General features: G+C 41.5%; 2 protein-coding genes across 4 annotated transcripts in view; both read right to left on the bottom strand.

Annotated features, from left to right (window-relative positions):
* Positions 1-6,706, bottom strand: part of plcg2 (phospholipase C, gamma 2) — a 34,351-nt gene extending 27,645 nt beyond the window's left edge. For both annotated transcript variants that reach the window (XM_070550582.1, XM_070550583.1), the window contains exon 1: positions 6,557-6,706. The gene's annotated coding sequence lies outside the window, so the exon portion shown is untranslated. The remainder of the gene's footprint in view (positions 1-6,556) is intronic.
* A 3,870-nt stretch (positions 6,707-10,576) lies between these two features.
* On the bottom strand, positions 10,577-19,945 carry meak7 (MTOR associated protein, eak-7 homolog). 2 transcript variants are annotated; one of them, XM_015965373.3, is made up of 9 exons: positions 19,875-19,945; positions 16,811-16,989; positions 16,376-16,636; positions 16,148-16,292; positions 15,855-16,066; positions 15,352-15,538; positions 13,183-13,301; positions 12,811-12,990; positions 10,577-10,932 (listed from the first exon to the last, which is right to left on the bottom strand). In XM_015965373.3, exons 2-9 carry the CDS (start codon positions 16,961-16,963, stop codon positions 10,807-10,809), a joined length of 1,383 nt encoding a protein of 460 aa, XP_015820859.3. In that variant the 5' UTR covers positions 16,964-16,989; positions 19,875-19,945; the 3' UTR covers positions 10,577-10,806. The 2 variants fall into 2 exon arrangements, with proteins under 2 accessions (XP_015820859.3, XP_015820860.3); XM_015965374.3 differs by lacking the exon at positions 19,875-19,945 and adding an exon at positions 19,433-19,546.
* Between the last annotated feature and the right edge of the window lie 4,976 nt (positions 19,946-24,921).

The following is a 24,921-nucleotide window of genomic DNA, read 5'->3' as shown; positions in this document are numbered from 1 at the left end:
AGTGAGCACATCCAACGGCAGTTGGCAGGGGGAACTTTCAGTGTGGTGCCTTGGTCTGCCTGGGTGTTCGTGGCTCCCGGGTCAGGGGATTTAAGATTTTTAGCATCTGCCTGATTAATCCCGGTGGCTGCCTGGTGGGGTCTGGGTTCCTGGGCTCTGGTGGGTCCCCAGCAGAGGTGGTCGCCCCTGGGTCCCGGGTCGCTGGATTCCAGGCTCGGCCGGCTGGGGGGTGGGAGGCTGCGGGTGGGCCTGTGGGCTTGCCTCTGATATCTCCCGGGACTCTGCCGGCTGCTGGTTGTGGCCCCCCGAGGGGGGCAGAGGCTTTTCTGGTTGCAGTCTCCCTGGGGTCTCTGCGCTCTGGAGCAGCTCCCTCCATCTCCTACACATCTTTGGGGGGCAGATCTGTGGCCCCTCACACTCTCTATTGGACGCTCCTATAGAGAAACCTTACATAAACAAGCGCGTGTACACACACAGGTGCTCACATGGTGCTCTCATAAGTATGGACTTGGGCACGTTCAACACATGTCCTAAGGCTGTGGATGGCACTAAATGCACTGTGATTTATTATCGTGTGATTGTTCAGTAAAACAATGTTGATTTCATATTTCCTCATCAGATTGACGCAGTGATAGTTTGCTCCTGTTGTATTGTTGTGTGTCCCTTTTCTGCAGGTCTAGAAGCAGACTCTTGTTCATCTTGATTGTTTATTTTGTGGAACCCCCCCCCCCCCCCTCCTTTTGTCACTTCCTTTCTCTTTCACCTCTGTCTCCGTGTCCGGTCAGAATTACAAGCATTCAAAAAACAATAACAATAAAGTTTTAAGTATCAGGCGTGACATTAAAGCAAAAGCTTTGATGCTCCACCTGAGAGTAAATCTGGAAGGCTTGTCACCAGCATTCAGACATCAATTCTGTTTGCTTCACAGCCAGACAGGACATGAAACAAACAAACAAAAAATATTCGGAGACAGTGGAGACCCACATGGCAGCACAAAAGGAGGGCTTTGCATATGTCCCAACTCCATTCAACACTACAATACTTTCTCCTTGGTGAATTTTGTTGGCGAGACCCCGAACTTGAAATAATTTCACATTTTCATTCAAAATTATCCTAACGAGACACAAAAAGCCTAAGTGCAATTATTAACCAAACCAAAACTCAAAAGGTCTTCAAAGTTTATACAAATGAGCGATGGGCTGGTGCAACACACACACAGGAAGACAAACTAAAAGTATTTGCACAGATCCACAGCTGCCCTGATGGTTTCCAGGTATTTTCGAGGGAGAGGACAATAAACAAATGCACTAATCCACCCACCACTCACTCACTCACTCACTCACTCACCCACTCACTCACTCACTCACTCACTCTCTCACTATCTTTAACAGCTTGGTCACGGAGAGCTGGTCCTCCAGGAGTTACCTGGTGAAAGGCGGGAGACAGCTTACCAAAGGGACACACAACCATACACTCACATCTAGTCATTGATTACCCGAACACGTGTTTTTAGACCCGTGGGAGGAAACCAGAGAGAAAACCCATTCATGCATGGACAGAACACGCTAATTCCACGAGGCAACCAGTGCTGTTGCTTTTGCACCATCAGACCATGTTTTTGCAACCTCCAGATTACTTCACTATAGATTTTTGAGAATTGAGTCACATCCTCCAAATACTTGGGCGTAGTTTTCATCTGGGGAGTCTGTGATTAGCGGCTGTAGGTTCCTTGGCAGCTCCAAATTGGACTTAGTGGTTGTGTGTTATTTATTATCAGCGTGTTTACTGACTCGGGAGCCGGTACATCGAGGGTAGAATTAGTAGCTGTTTTCTGAAAATACAAATTCTATCTTTTTTTTCTCTCTCTTACATGACAAAGCCCTATAGATATCATCACGGATGTAGTTTTAACTTTAGAAGTGTGTGTGTGTGTGTGTGGGGGGGGGGGGGGTATTTAAAGAGCAAGTCACCCCCTACCGGATTCTTACTCCACTACCACTTCCTGCTTGAAAACTGCAAAATATGCTGTTGCCTGGCAAACTGAGAGGGCGGAGTCACTAACAAATGCACACAGGCTCACAACGACATTATGACATCATAATGTACCAGCTAATGTCATAGTGTGCCTCTTAGCCAATAGTGATGACAGATTTTAATTAAGATGCAGTGCAGAGTTTTTACCTGAAGAGGGCGCAACACAGACAGTTTTAGGCAGAATATTTAAATTTGAACTAAAATGCACTAAAGCGCCAAATGATTGATGACACGTGTCCGCAGCACAATTAGACACTCATGTTGGTTATCAGCAAAAAAAAAAAAAAAGTAGATCTGGGGGTGACTTGCTGTTACGGATGCCAGGCTGGCCTGTGGAGAGAAGCAGCCAGGATCACCGAGCCCTGGTGAATGAGCCTGACACCGCCCCTCCTCCTCCTCTCTCCCGGGCTGCTGAGGAACACAGCTGAGCTAAATAATCACGATGAGCAAACACCTGCATAAAAGGGCTGTGCCTTCAGCGGTCTGGGGAACCCCTTTCCTTTGGATTCGTTGGAGTTTTAAACTGTGGTAGTTTTTAACTCTTGGTGATACGTTTTTTTAAAGGTTAGCTGTATTTGGTGCAATTTGACTGACTTTGGTTTTTAAACACCTTCGTGTGGTAAAGCTTTTAAAATAAGCTTTTACCAGGTGTTTTATAGTTGATAATTTGGCTGTGTCATGTTAACCTTTTTAGAGAGATCTGTTTGCTTGTGTTTTAATACCTTTTTATTACAAATAAACCCATTTTAAACTCCTCCGCCAGTTCTTACGTTACCCCCATCCTTCACATCTTTACAACACATGTCAGGGACGTCACAATTGCTCTTTAAAGTAAGTATACAAAAATGTGTCATGGGAAACAGGCTTCAACACAAATGGTCCTAGTGCTTAACCAGTGTCCATTTAATGTAGTGTAATATTGTTTTTGAACGGTAAAAAGTACAGAGGACAAAAATTGACTTTGGAAAAAGTCGGAGGGGGGACATGTCCCCCATGTACCCCCCAACAAACTACGTCCATGGATATGATGTACATGTAAAGACAAGGATACAGATCTTCTTGTAGCCATCGTAGATTTCTGTCTTTGTCCCACGTGAATTTTGTGTAAATCAGGTTTCAAAAACAAAATTCTCTGCGTATTCTGATGTTCAATGTCTTTAAACAGAAGAAATAAAGAAATGAACTAAAACGACCTAAAGGTGCATCTTCCATTGGAAGCACTGTCTATACTAACAGTTATAGTGTGGTAAAAGTGCAACACTTTTATTTAACTTGCAAATGATTAGACATCAGACCAAAGTTATGTCGCCTGAGGACGTCTGTGGAAAACAACGTCACTAAACAGAATAATTATTAAACAAGCACGATTTCAACAGAAAAAGTTTGCAACTAAAGTAAGAAAATATGCAAAAATATATTAAGTCTTTGGTCCATAAACTGCACATCATGAGTTTTAAATGAAAACAACTTGGCTTCTCTTGTTTATTGAGTGTTTGCCAGGCTCCTTCAGCTCAGTTGGTCTCTTAGTTTTATTGTTTTCATTTAAAACCTAAAAGTTCATCACGTCCTGGATGACACCACCACATCTGTTTGTGATCTAAACATCTGTTTTCTTAAAGAGCAAGTCACCCCCTACCAGAGTATTACTCCACTCCCACTTCCTGTTTGAAAAATGCAACAAATGCTGTTGCCTAGCAGACCGAGAGGGCGGAGCCGCTAACACACACACACACACACACAGGCTCACAACAACATTGTGACATCATATGGTACCAGCTAACGTTCTAGGGTACCTCTTAGCCAATAGCGATGGCAGATTTAATTTCAAACGCAGTGCAGAGTTTTTACCTGACAACTGACAGTTTTAGGCAGAAAATTTAAATTTGAACTAAAATGCACTAAAATGCAAAACTACTGACTACACGTGTCTGCAGCACAATTAGACACGCATTTATATAGTTTACCAGAAAAAAAGTTGATTTGGGGGTGACATGCTCTTTAAAAATCCAAGGCCGTAACCTTTCTTGAATGTTTTATGGTAGAGTTAATATTTAGCTGATAAAATTACAGTTTCAGCCCAAGAGACTTTGACCTCCTGAGTGAAGGGACGGTCCCCGTTAAGATAGCTGAAGGCGTATTCAGACTAACTAATTTCCTCTTACTCGTGTAGCAGGAATACATGCAATAAAAATATGCTTACTTCACATTTGTAGCTAATAAAACATGTTTGGGAAGCGGCCTGTCTTTAGTAAGAGTCTGTTTTTTGGGTTAATCTCTGAATAACGATAAATGTTTTTCCTCATTTAACCCTTTCCCAGCCCTTCCTTCAAAGGCAGATTACCGACCTTTCCGGAGTCCAGTTTTGGTTTAAAAAAAAAAGCTTTTAATCAGTTATTCATTTTTATTCATAGGTTACTAAGTTTGTTCTTTGGGGGTCAAATTATTCAAATAGATAAACCTTGTTGACATTAATTCTGCTCATTTCACCGTAGCAACAATGCATTCTTTGATGTGGTTCGATATGAATAAAATATCTGTTTCTGGTTGAGTTGATCATTCTGGATTTGAGATAGGAATATTTCAGGGATGAGCGTGCGCGCGCACACACACACACACACACACACACACACACACACACACACACACACACACACACACACAAGCAGCAGCAGCCTATATCCGTGGAATAAAATGGCATCACAAACCAAAGTTGACCTTCAAGTTTCCTCATTTGCTCAATAATCCATCCTAGTAGCAAAGTTCAGATCTGGTTCACGGCTGTGATCAACCAGTAGCAGGGAGAGGAGATCGGCCATTGGACCTCTGGAGTTGAATGAACTAGTTTTGGCATCTGGTAAGAAGGCTTTCATTTGTCATCCAATCTGGACATTTTTCAAACCATGGAAGGAAAAAGACCTTGAGAAAGACCCAAGACACTCTGGTGAAATGAAATCTTGGCTTGAGAAGATCTGAGTGGAGCCCATCAAAACTGGAATGGTTTATTGGTTATCTTCTGCAAAATGAGCAGCAGAAGACGGGATGGACGACTGGGACAGGTGGAAAGATAAACAAATGAGCAAATGTAGCAAGAAAAACAACTAAAACAAGATTATTTTGAATTAAACTCCTTTTGTTAAAATGCACAATTAAATCTTTTTTTACAAGTTCAGCGCTGCCAAAATCCAATTTTAGCCACAAAAGCTGCAGAAATTTCATTTACTTTCCCATCGTCTTTTAGTTTCTGTTTATTTAACCTGACCTGCACATTTTTGGCCTGTTTGAGGAAATCGGAGAGAGAAAACTCACACATGCATTGAGAAAAACTACATAGCCAGAATTCAACCCTGCAACCTTCTTGCTCTGAGGCAACAGTGCTACCAACCGTGTCAGCATGCATCTACCTGCTGCACCTTTCAAGTCCCCCAACCAACTGAATGGGACTTAAGCAGAACAACAAACAGTTCCAGTCAGCAGACGAAACTATGACACAGATCATCATCAGCTGTTCTGTTTTAGCATTAGGAGTTAGAGCATCAGAAAGCTGAGAACAAGATTCGGCTGGCTCCAGAGTCACCTTGATCAGAGTTCAAATTCCTGTTTGGTGCAGATGTTTTTGACTGACTGATGCCCGATTTTAATCTGGATTACATTATAAGAATCGGTTTTAGAGGGCCGGAGTCATCTTCATGACAAAGCTGTAGGATTATCAGACTCTCTAAATCCCCTTTTAAATGAGCCTCACATGGAACACAAACATCCAAATATGAGGATTACAAACGGCCCTGAGGTTGTTAAAGTTTGCTTCTGTCTGTTGAAATGTGTATTTTATCAGTTTGTGTTAACCTCTGAGAGTTTTTGTGGTGCTTTCATTATTCAGGATGAATAATGAAAATTGGGGCTATGCTAGAAAGATGTTTGAAAAATTTTATAGTTAAGCTTTAGTTTGAAAACACAGAAAAGTGGCAAAATGCTGCCAGACCAAACGAAAAAGTACAGCAACAAAAACAACAGTGACATAAATAAAACAGTGCAGCGTGAGTTAGGAGAAGGCAGAAATGAACAAAAGGCTTCTGAAACGCAGAACAAACAAAAAACATAAAAAACAAAGCAGAGAAAAGAGGAGGGGAGTTTTAAAGTTAAACTTGCAAATAAAGAATAAAAAACATGACTGAGTGGCCAAAGCAGTTGCTTTTACTGGTCCTGTAATGGGGTTGAACTGCGACCCAGGGGCCTCAGAAGTCATCATTTTATAGTGATGGGGGTTCAAATGTTCCGGGAAAATCCAGATTCTTAGTTTGTTTCCTTTTAAGTGTTTGAAAATGAATCGTAATGCGGAGGAGATGAGCGGAAAGCCCGCAGCTGAGTATTACTGTATGACCGTGAACGCACCACAGCCGCCCGGGTGGACTCTTGACATCTTCTGCAAACTCTGGCAGTTATAAATAAAAAAGCGCGGACTTCCCTTCCTCCGTGGTGCTGACGCAGCGACAGGCACGACAATCAGCTGGATTAAAACGCTTACCTTTTAGAGTGTTTGGTTTTTTTCCTCAGCTCCACAAAACCTGCTCCTGTTTTTATCAAACCATGATTTGAAGGTTGAGAAACGAGGCAGGAGAGGATGTAGAGTGTTGACAAAAAGCAGCCGCAGGACGGCCAGTTCCTCTATCAGCGTGCGTGTACGAGGAAGTAAAAGTTAACTTGCATTATAAGCTCAGCAGCATGCACGTAAAAAAAAGAGTCCGGAAACCGGGACGATATCTATGCAAAGCTCAAAGCTGCTGCTGGACCTGCAGGAGAGGATGTTTCTAAATAACTGCTCTGTGAGCATCTGGTGTCTGAGGAAACCTGCTGTCTGTGATAAAGAAGAATAAAAAATACATGTTCGTGTTGGTGCAAATCCTAAAGAGGGTTGTTTCACATCAGAGAGGACATGTCCATGTGGTCAAATTTGACAAATACTGTCTAATAATTTTAATTATGAACAATTGATCAAAACAGCAGCTGTCCCTTACCCACCTTCATTAAAAATGAATAATATCTTCTTAAAACCATTAAAGGCGTGGGAAACTCTTTAACACATTGGTCTCTGGTAGGAACGGCTGCATGTTGGAGTAGCTCTGTTGACTAGATGTAAGTTTAGCCTTTTCTTGGACATTTTTTCTTCTAGTTTCTCAAGAAAAACTGTATTTTTTTGGACACTTTACTTTTCTGTTTCTGGTGCTGTGACGCTTGGAGGATTTTTACTGCTATTTTGTAGCTTTTTTCACTTTTTGAGCATTTGTTATGATGCGTAACCATGGCAACAAGCTGATTAACATTGGAAAGGCTGAAATAATACCTCAACTGAAGCCACAAATCCCAAATGAGCTAAAACGCAAGAAGCGTGGGTGCAGAGCGGGAGCAAAACGGAGACAGAGAAAGAGGAAATTCAAACCATCTCTTCCATCGATCATAATCGATCATAACGGGCAATGTGAGATCACTGGCCAACAAGATGGAGGAACTCCAAGCCCTTTCAAGGACTCAGCCAGAGTTTCGGAACCTCTGGAGGAGATGATGCAAAGAAGGATTCTCCAGAGAATCAAGAAAATGATGGACAACCCTGAGCATTCTCTTCACAAGACTGTCCGACAACGGAAGAGTGTCTTCAGTCAGAGGCTTCTTCAGTTTGGCTGCAACACTGACCGCTACTGGAGATCCTTCCTGCCAACAGCCAATGTAATATACAACACCTCTTTGATGACTTGATTATTATTATTATTCTGAGCTACTACAGCAATCAATTTCCCTCTGGGATTAATAAAGTATTTTTGAATTGAATTGAACTGAATGCCTTGCAAGTCGTTCTCAGGGCAAAAAATTCCCAGAAGCACTTGGATCAGCACAAGTCTGCTGCAGCAGCAACATGACAGGATTTGGAGTCTTGTTTCTTGATATTTGGACATATTTGGAGCTGCGCAGTGGTTAGCGCTGTTGCTTTGTAGCAAGAAGGCCTGAGGTCTTTCTGCGACGAGTTTGCGTGTTCTCCCTGTGCACACGTGGGTTCTCTTCGTTTACTCTGGCTTCCTCCCACAGTCCAAAAACATGACGGTCAGGTTGATTGGTCTCTCTAAACTGTCCTTAGGTGTGTGTGGTTGTTTGTCCTGTGTGTCTCTGTCTGGACTGGCAGCCTGTCCAGGGTCCAAGACTGCTGGAGATAGGCACCCCTGCGTGAATAATCGGGTACAGAAAATGGATGAACATATTTGGCCAACAGCAGCGTGACTCGACCACTGGCTCTGTTTGCTCTGCAGCATTGATGTTTTATCTCCACAAATCACACAAGCCTGGAGGAGCATTTCTGTGCGGTGTGGTACTGCTAATGCTAACAGTTAGCTTCTTCTCATAGGGACGTTCTCTGCTGTTTCCTGGACGCTGAACCAGCAACAGCCTTCCCCGTCCTGAGTCCATGAATGTTAGTGACAGGGTGACGTAGATCTGTCAGGATTCTCTAATCCTAGAGTTTCACCGTCTGTTTTCTATCAGAAGCTAATGCGGGAGATAGGTGTAGTGTAGGAGACTATTTTCATGTTCAGCCTGCATGTTAAACTCAAGAGTGACCCGTTAGAATCAGAAATAAACATTAAAAATCTTTTTCAGAGGGTTAGGGTTAGGGTTTTGATATTTCACCAACCTGTTAGGTTCCACACCTGTAAATGATGAGAAACCAGCTTCTCCTGCCTTTTACCTCCATGGTTCACCTGTCAATTCTCTTTTACGTGTGTAACATTTAGATGAATCATCAGCCGTTTGTTTCATTTTACTTTGCATTCAGTTTTAAAGTTGCACAAATTACAAATCCTTATTTGTAGGATTATTTTGCCTTTCGGAGAAATATATGAATTTAGACTGAAAGTGATTTTAAAGAGCAAGTCACCCCCTACCAGAGTATTACTCCACTCCCACTTCCTGTTTGAAAAATGCAACAAATGCTGTTGCCTAGCAGACCGAGAGGGCGGAGCCGCTAACAAATACACACACACACAGGCTCACAACGACATTGTGACATCATATGGTACTAGCTAACGTTCTAGGGTACCTCTTAGCCAATAGCGATGGCAGATTTAAATTCAAATGCAGTGCAGAGTTTTTACCAGACAACGGCACAACACTGAGTTTTGTTTTAACTAAAATGCACTAAAGTGCTAAACTATTGACGACACGTGTCTGCAGCACGATTAGACACACATTTCTATAGTTTATCAGAAAAAAGTTGATCTGGGGGTGACTTGCTCTTTAAGATTTAGCTAAATTTACAATTTTCTGACAGCTTCTTTGATATTTCACCAACCTGTTGGGTAAACTTGTGAAACGCACTAATGCATGCACCATCGTGACTCTGGATTGCGGTTTGGCTCAGGGAGATTTGCATGAGTAACTTGGCTCTGTTATTTGCATGATAGCAGAAGAGATGGGGGGAGGGGACAAAGCCACCTTTCAACAGGTGTCTGTATTAATGCAGCTCATGTAGGACGTTTGCTGGATTAGACATGACCAAACGAATGCAGAAAAACATGAGCCATTACAGATCATCTTTAACTTTAATGCCATGAAGTACACATACAGCATGTTCACACACTTTATATTCACTATGTGCACCGTGAAAGCACAAGTCTTACACAAACTGTCAAAACGACTCGAGGTAGAAATATACTGCTGACAAAGCTTCAGCTAAAATGTAATCAGCATGCACTTTATGGTTAGTGTGATTTAATAACACATTTGTCTCAACAAATATTCCACGAACGTGATCAAGAAGAAAAACTCTAACTTTAATGTATGGTTTTTAATTCCTCAAACCTTGACCTTGAATGCCACTTATGCTCAATCTTACTGAAATTTTAACAAAATAAAAGACCTTAAAGCACGATAGGGGTAATGTTACATGATTATACGTAAGCTGACGGTTTTGGAGCTCTTTTAATGTCCAGGTTTGTGCAGCATCTGAGAAAACTAGTGGCTCTGGTGGTTAAGGGTTCTGGTTCTACGGAGGCAGTAACTACATGCATGGATGACATCATCACTGACTTAGATTTGACTATAAAATGTGTGAATAAGTTCAAACCGTTACAATTTTGCACAGATTGCAGCAGCACGAGCAGCAACAACCAAATGTTCCTCTTGCAATAAGTGCAACTGGTGAAGTATTTGTACTCTAGTTTTTCTGTACTAGGGAAGTATTACAGAAGGACAAAGCCGACCCTTTAGCAGCTCGCTCGGATTAAACAGAACACACAAACTTAATGCAGTCAGAAGAAAATCATTCAGTAAAATCTTACAAGGTATAAAACATTAACACTAAACTGGGCACCAACTTATAAACAGCCAAACATTTACGGAGGGATGAAATATTTCTCATCTCTAAAGCAGGAAAACCCCGAATCTGAGCGTCTCCACCGGCTAAAACACACAAAACACTACTTTTCAGTCACATTTACCAAGAATTTCACATCAGTTCTTTCTTTTTTTTAGATTTTGGGGATTTTAAGCAAGTGATGAACTATTTAACTATGAAGCAGATCTTTTATTGTGTTTACTAGAACCGGAGCAAACGTGTAAACCCACTCCTCACTGGTGTCCCCAAAGCTCACAGCTTTTGAATTGTAAGCCTGGTTAAATGATGCTAAGCTAATACATTTTAAAAAAGAAACATTTTGTGAGTTTAAAAGAATTCCCACGCAAACGAGACGCCTGTCCACGTCTGGGTGGGTCGGTACCAGGCGGACCGGACCACTAATCCAGGTCCTCCTCCAGCTCTCTGAATCCCTCGCTGTGCAGAGTTTTTCCTGTCAGCTCCATCATGGCCTGAACTTCTGGGTCCACAACCAAGATGCTCTTCTTCCCCTCCTCTTCCTCGTCCTGAAACATCCAACAAGCAGATCCAACAAGCGCTGAAGAACCACGAGTTTAGATGGAAATAAAACCGCTGGCACGTAAAGGAGTTTTCCTGCTGGTGGTGTGTTTACTTCCTTTCCCTTCGGGGGTTTCTGTGTTTTGCTTTGGGACAACACTCCTTGGTTTGTTATTTTGTTTTATTAGTTTCTGCAAGCGTGATTTATTCTCTTTCTTCATAGAAAAACTGGAGTCTGGCTTTTATTTCCCTTTCCTGCTGAGCCAACCATTATCGTGGCCTAGGTATGCCCTCACATCACCAACAAAAGGGGGTTCAAAATCACGCGATCACAATAAAAAATAACGTATCGTAAAGATGTGGTCATCGGATAGTTAGAACAGTGAAACCTTTTATGTACTTCTGAAGAAGATCCGTTGGTTTGACCGCTTTAACTCTCTCCGGCTGAGAAAAAGGGGAATTTTCTGGCTCATTTCCACAGCGGCAGATTCTACTTCCTAACTTACCGCTTCGCTGACTCGTCTGTATGAAACATGGCGTCAGTAGCTGATAATAGCGTTGACATCAGATGATTATTGACATCAGATGATTATTCTAAGCGAAGGGGGACTTTCTCGTGTTCAAGTGCTGACGAGATGGGCGTGTTCTCAGTATCTTGGCCATTACACCCTAAAGTGTTGGTCTACTTTTATCTCCTGGGACAACTGCGCTAGCAAACCCTTTTCTAGTTGTGTCCTCTGAGGACTTTAAACAGAAAACACACAATTATGTAGGGCTGCTCAATTAATCGAATTTTTATCACGATTACGATCTGAGTTTTGAACGATTATAAAAAAAAAAACAAGCCGCTTATTTGCTCCTCCCGCTTGCGCTGCCCTGAGTTGCAAATGAAGCGCTCCTCCACAATGTTGCCAACTTAGTGACTTTGACGCTATTTCCAACAGCTTTTCAGACCCCCTTCTTGACTTTTTAATCCTAAAAGTACCTAGCGAACACCTCAGAAACATCTCTGGTAACCCTTAGCTACTTTCTGGTTCCTGCAGGTTAGCTAAACACTCCGCCTGCGCTCCGGACCGTTCTTCAGGACATTAGGAAAGGGAATGATGTAGTGATGTGTCGGTCGCTAAAGAAACGGCTCTCGGAGCCGGCTCCCTGTTGGACTAACCAGAGTGAGTGACACACACACCGCACCTGCGGACTCCTGAGCCACTAAATACAGCTAAATGTGCGCGTGCGGCGCGATAAACACGTGAAGCTTGCCCTGATTGCTGTGAGACCGGGTTGGGGGGTGGGGGGTGCAGCTGTGGTTGGGACAGTTATTACATTAACTGATGGACTTGTAAATAAATAGTTTACAAATAAGGTAGAAATAAGTTCCTCACGCTGATAAATAATAACTAACCTCTCTGAGGACACGGTGCTAGTGCACGCTCCTACAGCACCTTGACACGACTTCAATAAATGTTATGCAAAATTTTGTGAACATCAATTTATTTGCATTTATTTGTTATAAATGTTACTGTATAATTCTTGTTGTCAGTATTTGCAAGATATTGGTATTTGGGTCTGTACTGGTTAGACTTACATGAGTTAAACCAAGGTCTATAGCCCTTGGGTCATAAACTATGAGCTATAAGTATATTGGTCTTTTTATACTGGGGATCAGGAGTTATTTTAGTGATCATCTTGTTTCTTATTTTTGTCCTGATTGTGCCCTGAGCAGTTTTATGACTGAATAAAAACAAATAAAATCAACATAAATTGAAAAATCGTCCTAAATAATCGTGATCTCAATTTCAGTCACAATAATCGTGATTATTATTTTTGCCATAATCGAGCAGCCCTACAATTATGTCTAATATTGGGTGTGAAAATAAAAGTGGCACCTCTGGGGGTTGTGGGGGCTTTCCAACAGCCCACACTTCCACTGAATCCAGAGTGAAGTCCTCGTCTCCGGAGAGCTGAGGGCTGCCGAAGGTGGTGCACTTGGGATGCGCGCGGCTGTGACCTCGACCGAAGTCGCTGTCCAGCCACAAGCCGAAGTAGTCGTGCTGACCGCCCATCCCCTGATGGAGACAAGAAAATGTAAAAATGTGCTTTCCTCGGGAGAATATCTGAATATGTCGTTTAACATTTAAGCCGAAGTGTAATTATAAAACACTTTTAGGCTCAGGGTGCAGAATTAACAACGGAAATGATGGCTTGGGCTCCGTTTGAGCGAATTAAAAGCTCTGCTGGGTTTGAGCCGCTGGTCTCACCAGTCCGTTGGGCATCGTCTGTTGGTGCTGGTTGAGATACATGAAGTGTTCATTGTATCCTGTAGCTGTATAAACCCTCAGCGTGGGGAACACAGAGAACAGGAAGCATCTGGAGTCACCTGCACGCACACAAATACACAAATGAAAAAGATCTGACAGAAAAGTCAGGTGACTGTCCACAGTATTCAAACGCGGAGTATTACTTCCTCAGTGAGTTACATCATCAGTGATTGATAAGCCTCCATCTGCCGATAGCACAGCATTACAGATTATAAACAACAACACGCGTTTCTTATTCTTTAAATATGTATTTTTACAACCAAAGTTATTTAACTGCAAGGTAATGAAGAGCTGCAAGATGCTTGTGCTGATCTTCTCACTTAAAAGCTTCATTATGGGAATTAAAAATGTGAATAATATCAACAATAAAAGGAAACCATCTCTGTCTGTAAGATAAGATGTTAACTGGTTCGTGTTGGAAGCTTGTTCTTAGGTTTACTGTTGAGTTTCACCCTGTGGATCTGTTGTGTACTTACATTATGGGATGTGCTTAGTTTTATGAATAGTTTCACTTTGACCCATGAACTAAAATCAACCTTTGTTAAAGTGACGTCACCTTTTGCGTGGTGGTTAACACTGCGACAAATGAAGAAAATATATTTTCAACTATTTCCATAGGTCGCAGGTGTGTAGTGCCGCCTACTGGTCAAACTGTGCAAGTACACAAATGACCTGGGGCCTCATTCATCACGCTAGCTTACGCACAAAACGGGGTCGGAAAACTGCGTAAGCAACTTTCCACGCAAACTTTGGGATTCATGAAAGAAACTTAGCAGAAAAATGTTCACAACTTTAAGTTGACTAAGGACCTGGCTTACACACACGTCGGACATGGAGAGCACCTGCAGTGCTGCTGCTGAGAGAAATCCTGCAGCATTATCACTTGTACCGCTTCGTTTTCACACAGAACAAGCATTTTTATTACTACTTTTTATTACTATTACTACTTTGTTATTTTTTCATGATAAGTAATGTGATTGAGTAAATAGGGTAGGCATAAAAAGCTCGGCCTCAGCCTACACCTTTTAGGTTACTACAATTGAGATTCTGTTTTATTGTATTCTTTCTTTTTTCTTTTTAAATGACCAAAATAAAATCTATTGAAATTGAAAGTACGGTTTTAATAAGGATTCTACGCAATGTTTGATAAATGAGACCTCAGATTCACTATAAACAGCAGCAACATCTAACAAAACAGCAAAAAGACATTTCCCCCCAAAAGTTGACTTTATAAACAAATTCTACTCATGAATGAATATTATGGGGTGCCGTTTGTAAAGTCAGTCATAATTTAAAGAGCAAGTCACCCCCAAATCAGCTTTTCTTTTGCTGATAAACTATATAAGTGAGTGTCTAATCGTGCTGCAGACATGTGTCGTCAATAGTTTAGCACTTTAGTGCATCTTAGTTCAAATTTAAATATTTTGCCAAAAACTGACAGTGTTGCACAATCTTCAGGTAAAACTCTGCATTTGAATTTAAATCTGCCATCGCTATTGGCTAAGAGGTCCACTATGACGTTAGCTGGTACCATATGATGTCACAATGTCGTTGTGAGCCTGTGTGTGTGTTTGTTAGCGATTCCGCCCCCTCTCGGTCTGCCAGGCAACAGCAGTTGTTGCATTTTTCAAACAGGAAGTGGGAGTGGATTAAGACTCTGGTAGGGGGTGACTTGCTCTTTAACAGCAGTATTTTGGATTATCATGTGAGAAAAAAATGGGAGTTTACTATTTTCACAATGTTTTCATACCTTTATAAATGTTAAAGTTCCTCAGTAAATATTTAGTTAGCAAGCTAAATATTTATTTAGTAAATTAAATATTTAATTTACTAAATAAATATTTAATTTGAAGTTAAATATTTACCTAAATATTTTGCTCCAAATTAATTTTTTATTTTACAAAATGAATATTTAGATCGCATCTAAATACAATGGAAGATACTGATCCTTTATTTATTCCCCTCGCACCGACAGTAATACGCCGCCGGCCGTAATAAATAACCCAAAATTCTGCTGTTAAACTACGACTATTTGACTTTACCAACGGCACCCCATAGCATTTATTATCTGTGAGACATTCAAACATCACAAAATCAAAATGGCCTCACCCTGAAACTGAGGTTTAATCTCCCAGGTGTGTGACGCATAGCCTCCAAAAACATGACCCTTAGTGTCTTTGATGAGCAGTAAGGTAGGTCCATGATGCATCAGGCCAGACACCATCTTGGTGAAACTCTCGCCGTGCAGGTGTGTGGAAAACACGAGCTTCCAAGGGGTGCTGAAGCCATCTGGTATCTAGAAAGCAGCAGTATTACACACAAACGAGAGAGATTAGTGAATCTGTTTAACTCTGTTTCTGTAAATGGGATTATTGAGTAATCCACTCAACAAATCATCGTGTGTGTTTTGTGTTGGTGCAGCAACAACAGTCGGTGGCTCGATCAAGTGTTATATGATTCCTTGTAGGAATTTCCTCTATTTCTATGAAATGATTATTAGTTTTTTAGTTTTTCTTGATCGTTGTCACTGCAAAAACTCTTCATCTGTAACATAAAACTTTTACTAAACAAGTCTCATGAAGCCCAAACACAACAGTTACTAAATCTCTGACCTGTGGAGCCAGAAACATTAGGGTGGGAAGGTCCAGCAGACATTCCAAGTTTTTCCAGTGTGTCTCTGCGCAAAGCGGCAGGAGCGTTGGTGTCACCCGGGAATTCAGAGACACATTTAGACCCTCGGTTACCAGCATCTCCAGATACACAGACACCTGGGGGACTCTGAAGACCCAGTCCTCCAGACAAGAGACATCACAAGTTCCCCGATCTGGGCGGGGTGAAGCAGAGCAGTCAGAAAATCAAACTACCGACTCTCGAGACATTCTAGAACATAAAATCACGAGTTTACCGGAGGGTTTGAGCTCAGAACACATCTGTTCTGCTAGTAGTTTCACACCCTGGGCGGTATCACCCATTTTATCTGGATGCCAGCCTCGAAGATGCCCCCTGTGGGTCAAAATCTGCACTACAGCAGAAATCATGTCCTGCAGAAACTGTAAAAACATACACAAATAAAAAAAAGAGACCAGAATAACAGAAACACCTTCACTATTTCCTGTTTAAGTTCCCTACTCACTTCCGATACTTGTTCACACGTGACAACTTCTGGTACCCCTGCTGCATTGTGGGACATAGTCAGGACGAGAGGGGCCCGTTCCTCTGAAGTGCCTCGCAGAGTGTCTGCTAGAAAGACAACCAGCTGCTCCCGACTAACACCAGAGGCAGGCTGGCTGGTCTTCTGTGAGTCTGAAGGTCCCGCCTGTCCCAGGTCGATGCTGCACATGCACCGATAGAGCCTCTTCACCATGGACTCTGACGCCAAACTGCCAACTGAGGCCTGGAAAGAAAAACCAAAGGGGTGATTACAAAAATCTGCAAGACAGTGACAGAAACTTCCCCCGAGTGTTGCACTAAAAGATGATATGAAAAAAGTACGCTGCCGGAGAAACGAGTCAACTGATAAAAGACGAGATTCAGTTTGACTTTAAAAATGTTTTTCTGCTTCAACCACCTGAATCATATCGAGCGTCAGAGCCTTTCCAGGTGTTTCCGAAGCCGGAGAACCATTCTGGAGTTTGTCGAAAACCTCCTCGACCACGGACCGTTCCTCTGGACGGAACCGTGCAATTCGCTTCTGCGCCGCAGCGCTCTCAGAGTTACCCATGAAGCTCTGCTGCCAAACACACACACCTAGGGAGGAAGGCAGATAATAGCAATTACAGCAACAGGAAGAGTAATATCAGGTTGGTAGCAAAAGTACATTTGCATGGTTCTGTTGGACTCCAGTGACTTTTTACATCATTATGTAAAACGAAGTGTGCTTGGTCAAACCACGTTAAACCTACTTGTGATTTGATCGTGCTCCTTGTACCATTAAACTAATGAAATTTAGGGACGCAAGTCTTTCTTATTGTAATTCTTGGGGTGAGAAGCTGACATTTGGAGGTAAAAACACAGTCAGAAGCTTAAAATAACCTACGGTCTGCCTCTTCCGTTAGGTTTTTCAAATTTCAACGAAACAATCGTTGAAACACACAAAAGGTTTTGTTGTAGTTCTTCCAATCACACGACATGCTCATGTTTAAAGCTTCGTGTTAAACATAGTAAAGAAACCCAACATGTGACTCGTGGCTAGGGGGACCAGACGTCCTCTTTCGTAGTTCAAAAGTTACTGATGAGGTGAAAAAGTAGGAATCCAGGCAGCAGTTTTTCTGGAGCGTTTAGAGGAGGTGCAGGAAGATGAGAGACAGACAGGACAGGAAAATTGTTCAATAAAAACAAGAAAACAAAACTTGAAAGTAAAATGTAGGTAGATTTACCTCCACTACACGTTTGTACCTGTATAAAATAATAAGTTATAAACATGTCATATTTATGCATTTGATGCAGTTCAGATCTTCAAAACTCAGCAAGAGCACCTGGCTGCAGACCTCCACGGTCAGGACGGGAAATGCACGGGATACATTACAAAATAAAACGGCAAACATACTTACGCTTGTAATCGATAGGTTTCAATATAAAATATGACGTAAAATAAATGTATCAATTATTTCTCTATAGTTCATATGTAGTTGTCATTTATTTAGTAAACCTTAGTTTTGTTTGTCATTTTTGTTGTTTTCCTTTACTGTTGCACAACGTGGTCATTATGATATATTCTGTCATAATCTAAGACGTAATATTAAAACATGAATGCGTTTCTGAGGAGAGCGATTCAACCGAAACAGCATTCGGGATTTTATTTAGAAATATGACGACCGGAAGTATGTTAGCGTTTTGTGTTGAAGCCTATCCCGGCCATTCGTTAATTCATTTTGAAAAATTACAACCGTAAGCATGTTGAATGACAACTACATATGAACTATAGAGAAATAATTGATAGGGTTCAATATAAAATATTACGTAAAATCTATCAGTTACAAGCGTAAGTGCGTTTGCCGTTTTATTTTGTAATGTATCCCATGCATTTCCCGTCCTGACAGAGGAGCCTCCACCGGAAGCAGCCTGACAGTGGTGGTCTGCAGCCAGGTGCCTCTCCAACACACACCCAGGATCGTTTCAATGAGGGTCAAGGCAAAACAGACCCCCCGACCCCCCACCCCAGCCTCTGTGTAATTCCTACCCTGTCCTGGAGTGTTAGTTATACAGTTTTTATAAAAACACCTCAGACATTACTGACATGTTCTAATGTTGTCCGACGTAAAACAAAACTGTTGGCCATGCTGTCTCATCTGCTTCTTTTCTAAACTCACAAACATTTGTCAGTAACAAAACCGTTTGAAAGCCACTATTTGTGGATCCCCTGGAAGTTTCCATGGAGTCCATGACAAGATTTATTTTTCATTGATCCTATCATCTAATCTCACAGCTGAAACAAGATCCTCGGTGCACAGGAATCTTACCAATGCTGTAGTAAAACAAAAGGTATCATAATTTCTTATTAATATAACGTTGTTGCAGCATTAAAGCAGCAGAAAAATTGGATTTTGCAATAAATATGCTAAACATTTACATATGATTTGTTTTAGAGCCATTTTGTTGGCAGAATCTGATATTAATTTTAGCTCTTAGACCTGAAAAAAATGGGTCCTAATGTGGTTTGTGTGGTGTTGCCATATATGACGTCATCGACAGACACAGATCTCCTACACAGATGTAAATATGGTCATCCTACTCGTTAGCCTGGCAAGCCAGACTAAATAAATGTATTATTTAACTGCAAACTTTGCAATTTGCAAACTTTGCAAAGCAAGAATGTGGTCTAGTTCACTAGACTACCTACTCATGGCTGCAGAGCAGGAACTGAAAGTGTATGATCTGAGTAAAAGTATTCATTAATATTTAAAACCTGTTTACCAATGTGATGAAAGTCAAGCCACGTCTCTCAAATTATATTTAAATGTATTTAACAGACAACTTAATGATGCTGATTCTGCAGATGCCTCCATCACTTTTCATAATATTACAGGAATAACTGCACAAACATTAGCTTGCGGAAGCTAGCTGAAGAGCAATAAACACCAAAACTGAGTAGAAAGGCAGTCAAACAGGTTTGATTCCACAGCTATTTGTAAAACAGCCACAACTGGCTCTCCTCTTTTTTCTGGTATTTTCTTTCAGCACTTGGACTCACGTGATCCCTCACGTTGTGTTTACTACAGCGGCCGTTGCTCGAGACACGATCGATCGTGAAAAATTGACGAGCTCATTCATAAATACGTTCAGCTATGCGAGCCTGCAGTAAAATTCTGCGCTGTGAAGTATATTTTGATATCATTTACATTTCAAAGATTTAGATAAACGCTAAATTTAATAATTTGATCGCATAAGTCAGCTGGTTTGATCTTTAGCTGCGCGCGCATCGACTGTGTTTGTAAGCAAGAGGAAAATGGGAGGAAAAACGTTGTTTGGGGTTAAAATAACGCCAGTGCTCACACAGAAGCAAATAAAACACAACTTATCTTTTTATATCTAAGCACGAGGAACTAATTTAAACGCTGAGAAATTCAAACACAACGTGTTAGGGAAATAAATACGTAAATATACTAAAAGATGTGTGCCAATGTGCCACTCACCTACGAGATATCAACAGCCAAGCTTTCAGCACACTGAATCGGGTGGAGGGTGGAGTCTGGAGACAGGTCAGGAGGAGGCGGGGAAGATTGACAACAAAAATCAACCAATCAAATGAGCGAAAACTTCTGCTACTTTGTTGTGATTGGGCAATAAGACAAAAAGGCGGAAGTAACTTAATTCAATCTTTGGAGGGTGCGTTCAAAAGCAATTGTTACTTTGTAAAGCGCTGCTAAATGTAGGTCATCGACAGTTCCTGAACTTTTTAATCGTCATTTTATGTGAGTATCATCAAGAAAAGTGTTTTAAATGCATTCATTGTTAATCTAAAAGAGCTTTTATTAGTTTTATCTTCCCTGTCAATTTTATCTGCAGACTTGAAAAACAAAAATTGATGCAGGTCTACGTACTACCACCACAAAATTCATTGAGTTACTAATTAAATTTAAAGGAAATTAAAACCATGTTTTAGTGACACAAATAAATCCCCGACTCAGTGGAAACAATTTGATCTTACTCACCATACAATGCACAAACTACATGAAAGTTATAAAAATGTGTCGTCAAAGACACAAAATGACAACAACCTGACAAAATGAACAAAACCAAAGGCGAGTAAACAACAAAGACTGTGAAACTGATACTACACACAGAAAGTACACACACATGCACACTCTGTCCTATGAACACACAATGACTCAAAAGACATGAATGACACCCAAGCAAGACAAAATAACCCTGCACACAGGACGAGCACTACAAAATAACACAAGATGATACAGCAATAACGATAATAACCACAGGACAAGAGGCCCTCCAAAGAGCTGATCAAATACAAAAAATAATAATAATCAGGAGAGGGTTTAAAATGTAAGACAGAATATGTTAAATATGATGTACTTGGACATACAATCATTAAAATGAATCTTAATCATGACTTTGTAAAGTAAAGGCTAGTAATTCCATCTTATTCCAGTAGAGAGTACGCGTGAGCCACGCTGACAGAGCTGAGGCCGCTTGATGAAACAGCATGCAGTAGAAAAACGCCTTTTATGGGCATGATGTTAGGCGCTCTGAATTGGGTGTGTTGCATTGTAATGAGGTCTTGAAGGACAGAAGGTATTGCTGCATGTGAAGGTGCTGCCTTCCACCCACGTCAAGTAAACAGGATTCAACAATGAATCAGTTACCATAGCAACAGAAGTACCACAGGGTAGCTCAGTCCTTTTCAAGTAAAACAGCTGTTATGAAAACACACACAGATGATTCAGACAGTAAAAGTTTAAACAGACCACCAAAGCTGGATCATTCTGTTGAGTCTAATAAAAGCCTCCGGGTTTGGTGTTGATGTTGGCTTTTGTCTGCGTCCTCCCTCTTACACACATTCTTTTCTCAGGTTGGTGTTTCCCACATCTGGTCATGGAGGCACACTACCCAGCATGCTTAAGGTGTGCTCCTGCTTCAACAAGCCTGGTTTTATTTCATGGGTCAGTAGGAATGCAGGAATGGCAAACTAGTAAATCAGTCTTTTGTTTAAGGCGTGTTGGGTCCATCCAAATCACGCCGGACCAGGATTACAAAACATTACCTCACCTGGTCTCTCAGCTGTTTGCTGTGACAATTATAAAGCACCATTTTAGCGAATGATGACACTTTCCTAGAGGAACACTGCAGCAACTGCACAAGTTTTTAGTCGTGGCTTAAGTGTTTGAAACCCCTTCCTGAAACCTAAAGGGACATTTGTTTAGAGTTCAACTTCAGACTCAAGGCTGAATTCACAAGATTTCCAATAAGAACACATCTGTACATCAATGATATCCGCCAGAACCAAATGCACAGAATGAAAAGGTGGATTTGTCGAGCCTGTGGATCAGAAAACTTAGATTATTACATAAAAGTAAGGAAATCTTTTATTGAGGCAACTTACAATTAGCAAAAAGTGTCTGGAGTTTTTTTTTATTATTATATTTTGCCTTTAGAGGTGTTTTGTCTGACTTGAGGACTGTGTGTTCAACAGAACAAAAAACTAAGACATGTTTGTATTTGAGACTAACGGCGACCATAGGACAACCTTGAATGAAGAACACAAAGTAGATGAAATTGGGAAGTTTATGTTTTGGTTGTAAAATGTCAGCATCATGGCCGCCGGAGTGCAACTCAACTTTTTATTCATTATTTCAGGCAGGAAAAATATTTAGATCAACTATTTTGGTCGGAATAAAGCCGATTTCTAGACTCTTCATAATTTTAGTGCATATTTTCTTTTCACTTGTGTAAAAAAGGCATCCAGGCTTCTTCTGAGTGACTTTATTTCTGTTTAAAGCAGGTCCAGACAGACCCAGGCTAAAACAGGATGGTGCTTTAGCACACATTCTGACAGAAAAGAGAAACTTGGCTTGTTTGCTGTTTCTAGCTGGCTGACTGCGCTCACCAGTCTGAACGGATTCAGCCATCAACAAGTTGAGTCTTGTTGCTTCTTCTTTTCTCTTCCTCCTGCCCTCCATCTCCTGGTTGCATCCCTATATGGTAATAGTCTCACTGCCGAGTGACTACACAGGAAATCCATCATTTGAATTCTAATGTAAAACAGGAAAAGGATGTCATGCTCTTTTTGCTATTTGATAAAGTGAATTACAGAAGATGCCCCGCTTCTAGAACGTTGTTCTGGAGCTGATCTATGGTTGAAGTCACGTTTTAGTTCATGTTTGTTTGGGCTCACTGACACCGCAGTGTAAACACTTTTTCATTCCTGTTTTCTTCAGTCAGCCTCAGAAACTTCTTTAGAAAACCTTTTAAGGGAATTCTCTGTTAAAATTTGGTCACAAGTGGAACTTTTTCCCACATGGCTCACTGTACTTTTACTGTCCTCTCCTGAGTGCTTTGCATGCATGTACCAAATAATTTGAATGACTCCGGGGGATTTTTTTTTCTTACACAAAGCCTGACCTCTTCCTGTGTGTCTGTGCATCTGCATTTACCACAATGCACCACCTCAGACAGCAGCGCAGTGCCACCCTAAAACACACTGCCCTACAATAGCAATCGTGCGCTTGCACATAATGCGCGCACGTTTGATACCACGCGGCTGACACGTCCAAGAAGAGTTGTGTTTTTCTCTTTCTGCCGGCTGCAGTTACACTCAGCTTCCTCATTCTGGCTTCAGCGACAGCCTCCGACCTGTCTGCTGAGACAACCCAAACACAACGTGTCTCTTTTGTGGGTGTTGGAGCTTCTGCTTGCTGTCTGACATGCAACCTTGTGACAGATAAAACCTTTGCAGCCTGAGTCAAAGGAGCTTTAAAATCTTTAAAAAATAACATATTTGAGAATTTTAGATTCAACAACAAAACACCAATAATCGTATGTGGAAGAGAAAGAATGGCTGGAGCAAACTGGCCCTGAGTGCTTTCATATATGTTGGATGGCTTCTAATTTTTTGCACCTAAATGAGAGCAAAACGGAAGTTATAATACTTAGTCCTGGCAGAAGAAATAGCTCTGGTGCTGATATTGACCTTGGCCTATTGACCCCCTATGAAAAGAAAATGGTCAGTAATTTGGTGATTAAAATCGACTCATCACTTAATCTTGACACTCATGTAAATACAGTGGTGAGGTCCTGTTTCTTTAACCTGGAAAGACTATCCAGGATCAGGCGTCTGCTGTCCAGAGCTCATCTGGAGTCTGTGTTGCATGCCTTCGTCCTGTCCCGGCTGGACTACTGCAACGCTCTGTATGCTGGTCTGGCCCAGTGCACGGTTGCACGGCTCCAGTTTGTGCAGACCTCTGTGGCTAGGTTCCTGACAGGTACTAGGCGTCGAGAGCACGTTACCCCAGTGCTGGATGCTCTGCACTGGCTCCCGGTAAAATACCGAGCTAAGTTTAAAATCTTAACTCTCGTTTATAAGGCCCTCCAGGGCAGTGCCCCCTCGTACATTACTGCACTTTTGCAGAGGTATGCTCCGTCTCGGTCTCTTCGCTCAGCCGAGCAGGAACTTCTGGTGGTCCCCCGGTCGAAATATCGATCGAGGGGTTGTCGTGCTTTTTCTGTTCTGGCTCCAACTCTGTGGAACGAATTGCCACTGAGCATTAGGCAGACGCCGTCCCTTCACGTTTTTAAGTCTCGTCTAACGACTCATTTCTATTTGACTGCTTTTCAGCGTTAGGGTTCTCTGAATTGCCCTGACATTATGGTTTTAATTCTTCTTCTTTTTAACCCAGATGCTTGATTTTATTTTGTCCACCATTTGTTTTTGATCGATTAGTCTTATTTCCGTTATCTCTCTTTATTTGTAATAGTGTTTGCTTGATATTTTATGATTTTATGTTTTTATCTTGCTTTTATGCCCATGTACTGGGAATGTTTTTCTTATGATGATGCTGTTCAGCACCTTGGGCTTCCGATAACGTTGTGGAAGGTGCTATACAAATAAAATTTGATTGATTGATTGATTGAATATGTGCAAACAAACAGAACTAACGTTTGGACTCTGAAGAAGACACAACCGGTTGAAACGTTAGTTCTGTGTGTTTGCACACATTAAAGCATGCAGGGAGTCTCATGGGCTGCCAGAGCACCTGATGTCCCTGTGGATGATGCGCGACGTGCTCTTCTATAACACCAATAATCATTCAGGGAAATGTGAATGAACCTCACGGCGTTGCAGCATTATGTTTAGCTTCAGGCTTCCATTTGTAGTCATTGCAGCGCAAACAGTCGTTTTTATGTTCGCTGTTCTGCGAAGACAAAAAGAGACTTTCCTCAGTAAGGGTTATGTAACTGTGACCTAATAGCGATAGGTCACAGACCCTGACAAAGTTAACTGGAACTATAATTATCAATAACATTATTATCCTAAAATGAAGCACACACAATTATCTAGAAGCTGCAGAAGCATCACTGGGTTCTGGGGGTCACCTGGCACCATTAGATAATGCACGCTGTGAATAAACGCCGTCTTATCGTGCCACAGATTCATCTGCAGCGACAAACCCAGACAGAGTGCCTGTAAAAACAAAGACATGGCACATTAGCACACATTTTCTTAAA

This window comes from Nothobranchius furzeri, chromosome 4 (genome assembly GCF_043380555.1).
Source record: "Nothobranchius furzeri strain GRZ-AD chromosome 4, NfurGRZ-RIMD1, whole genome shotgun sequence".
Classification (NCBI taxonomy): Eukaryota; Metazoa; Chordata; class Actinopteri; order Cyprinodontiformes; family Nothobranchiidae; genus Nothobranchius; species Nothobranchius furzeri.
The sequence above is the reverse complement of the archived record's forward strand: the minus strand, read 5'-3'. Positions and strand labels throughout refer to the sequence as shown.

Excerpts from the sequence above, each read along its gene's own strand:
- meak7 (XM_015965373.3), bottom strand. The coding sequence starts at position 16,963 with ATGGGTAACTCTGAGAGCGCTGCGGCGCAGAAGCGAATTGCACGGTTC. Across the intron at positions 13,302-15,351 it reads GATTAAACCTCAGTTTCAGG|GTGACTCCAGATGCTTCCTG; the intron begins GTGAGGCCATTT and ends GTGTGCGTGCAG. Across the intron at positions 12,991-13,182 it reads AGACGATGCCCAACGGACTG|GGGATGGGCGGTCAGCACGA; the intron begins GTGAGACCAGCG and ends TGTCTCCATCAG.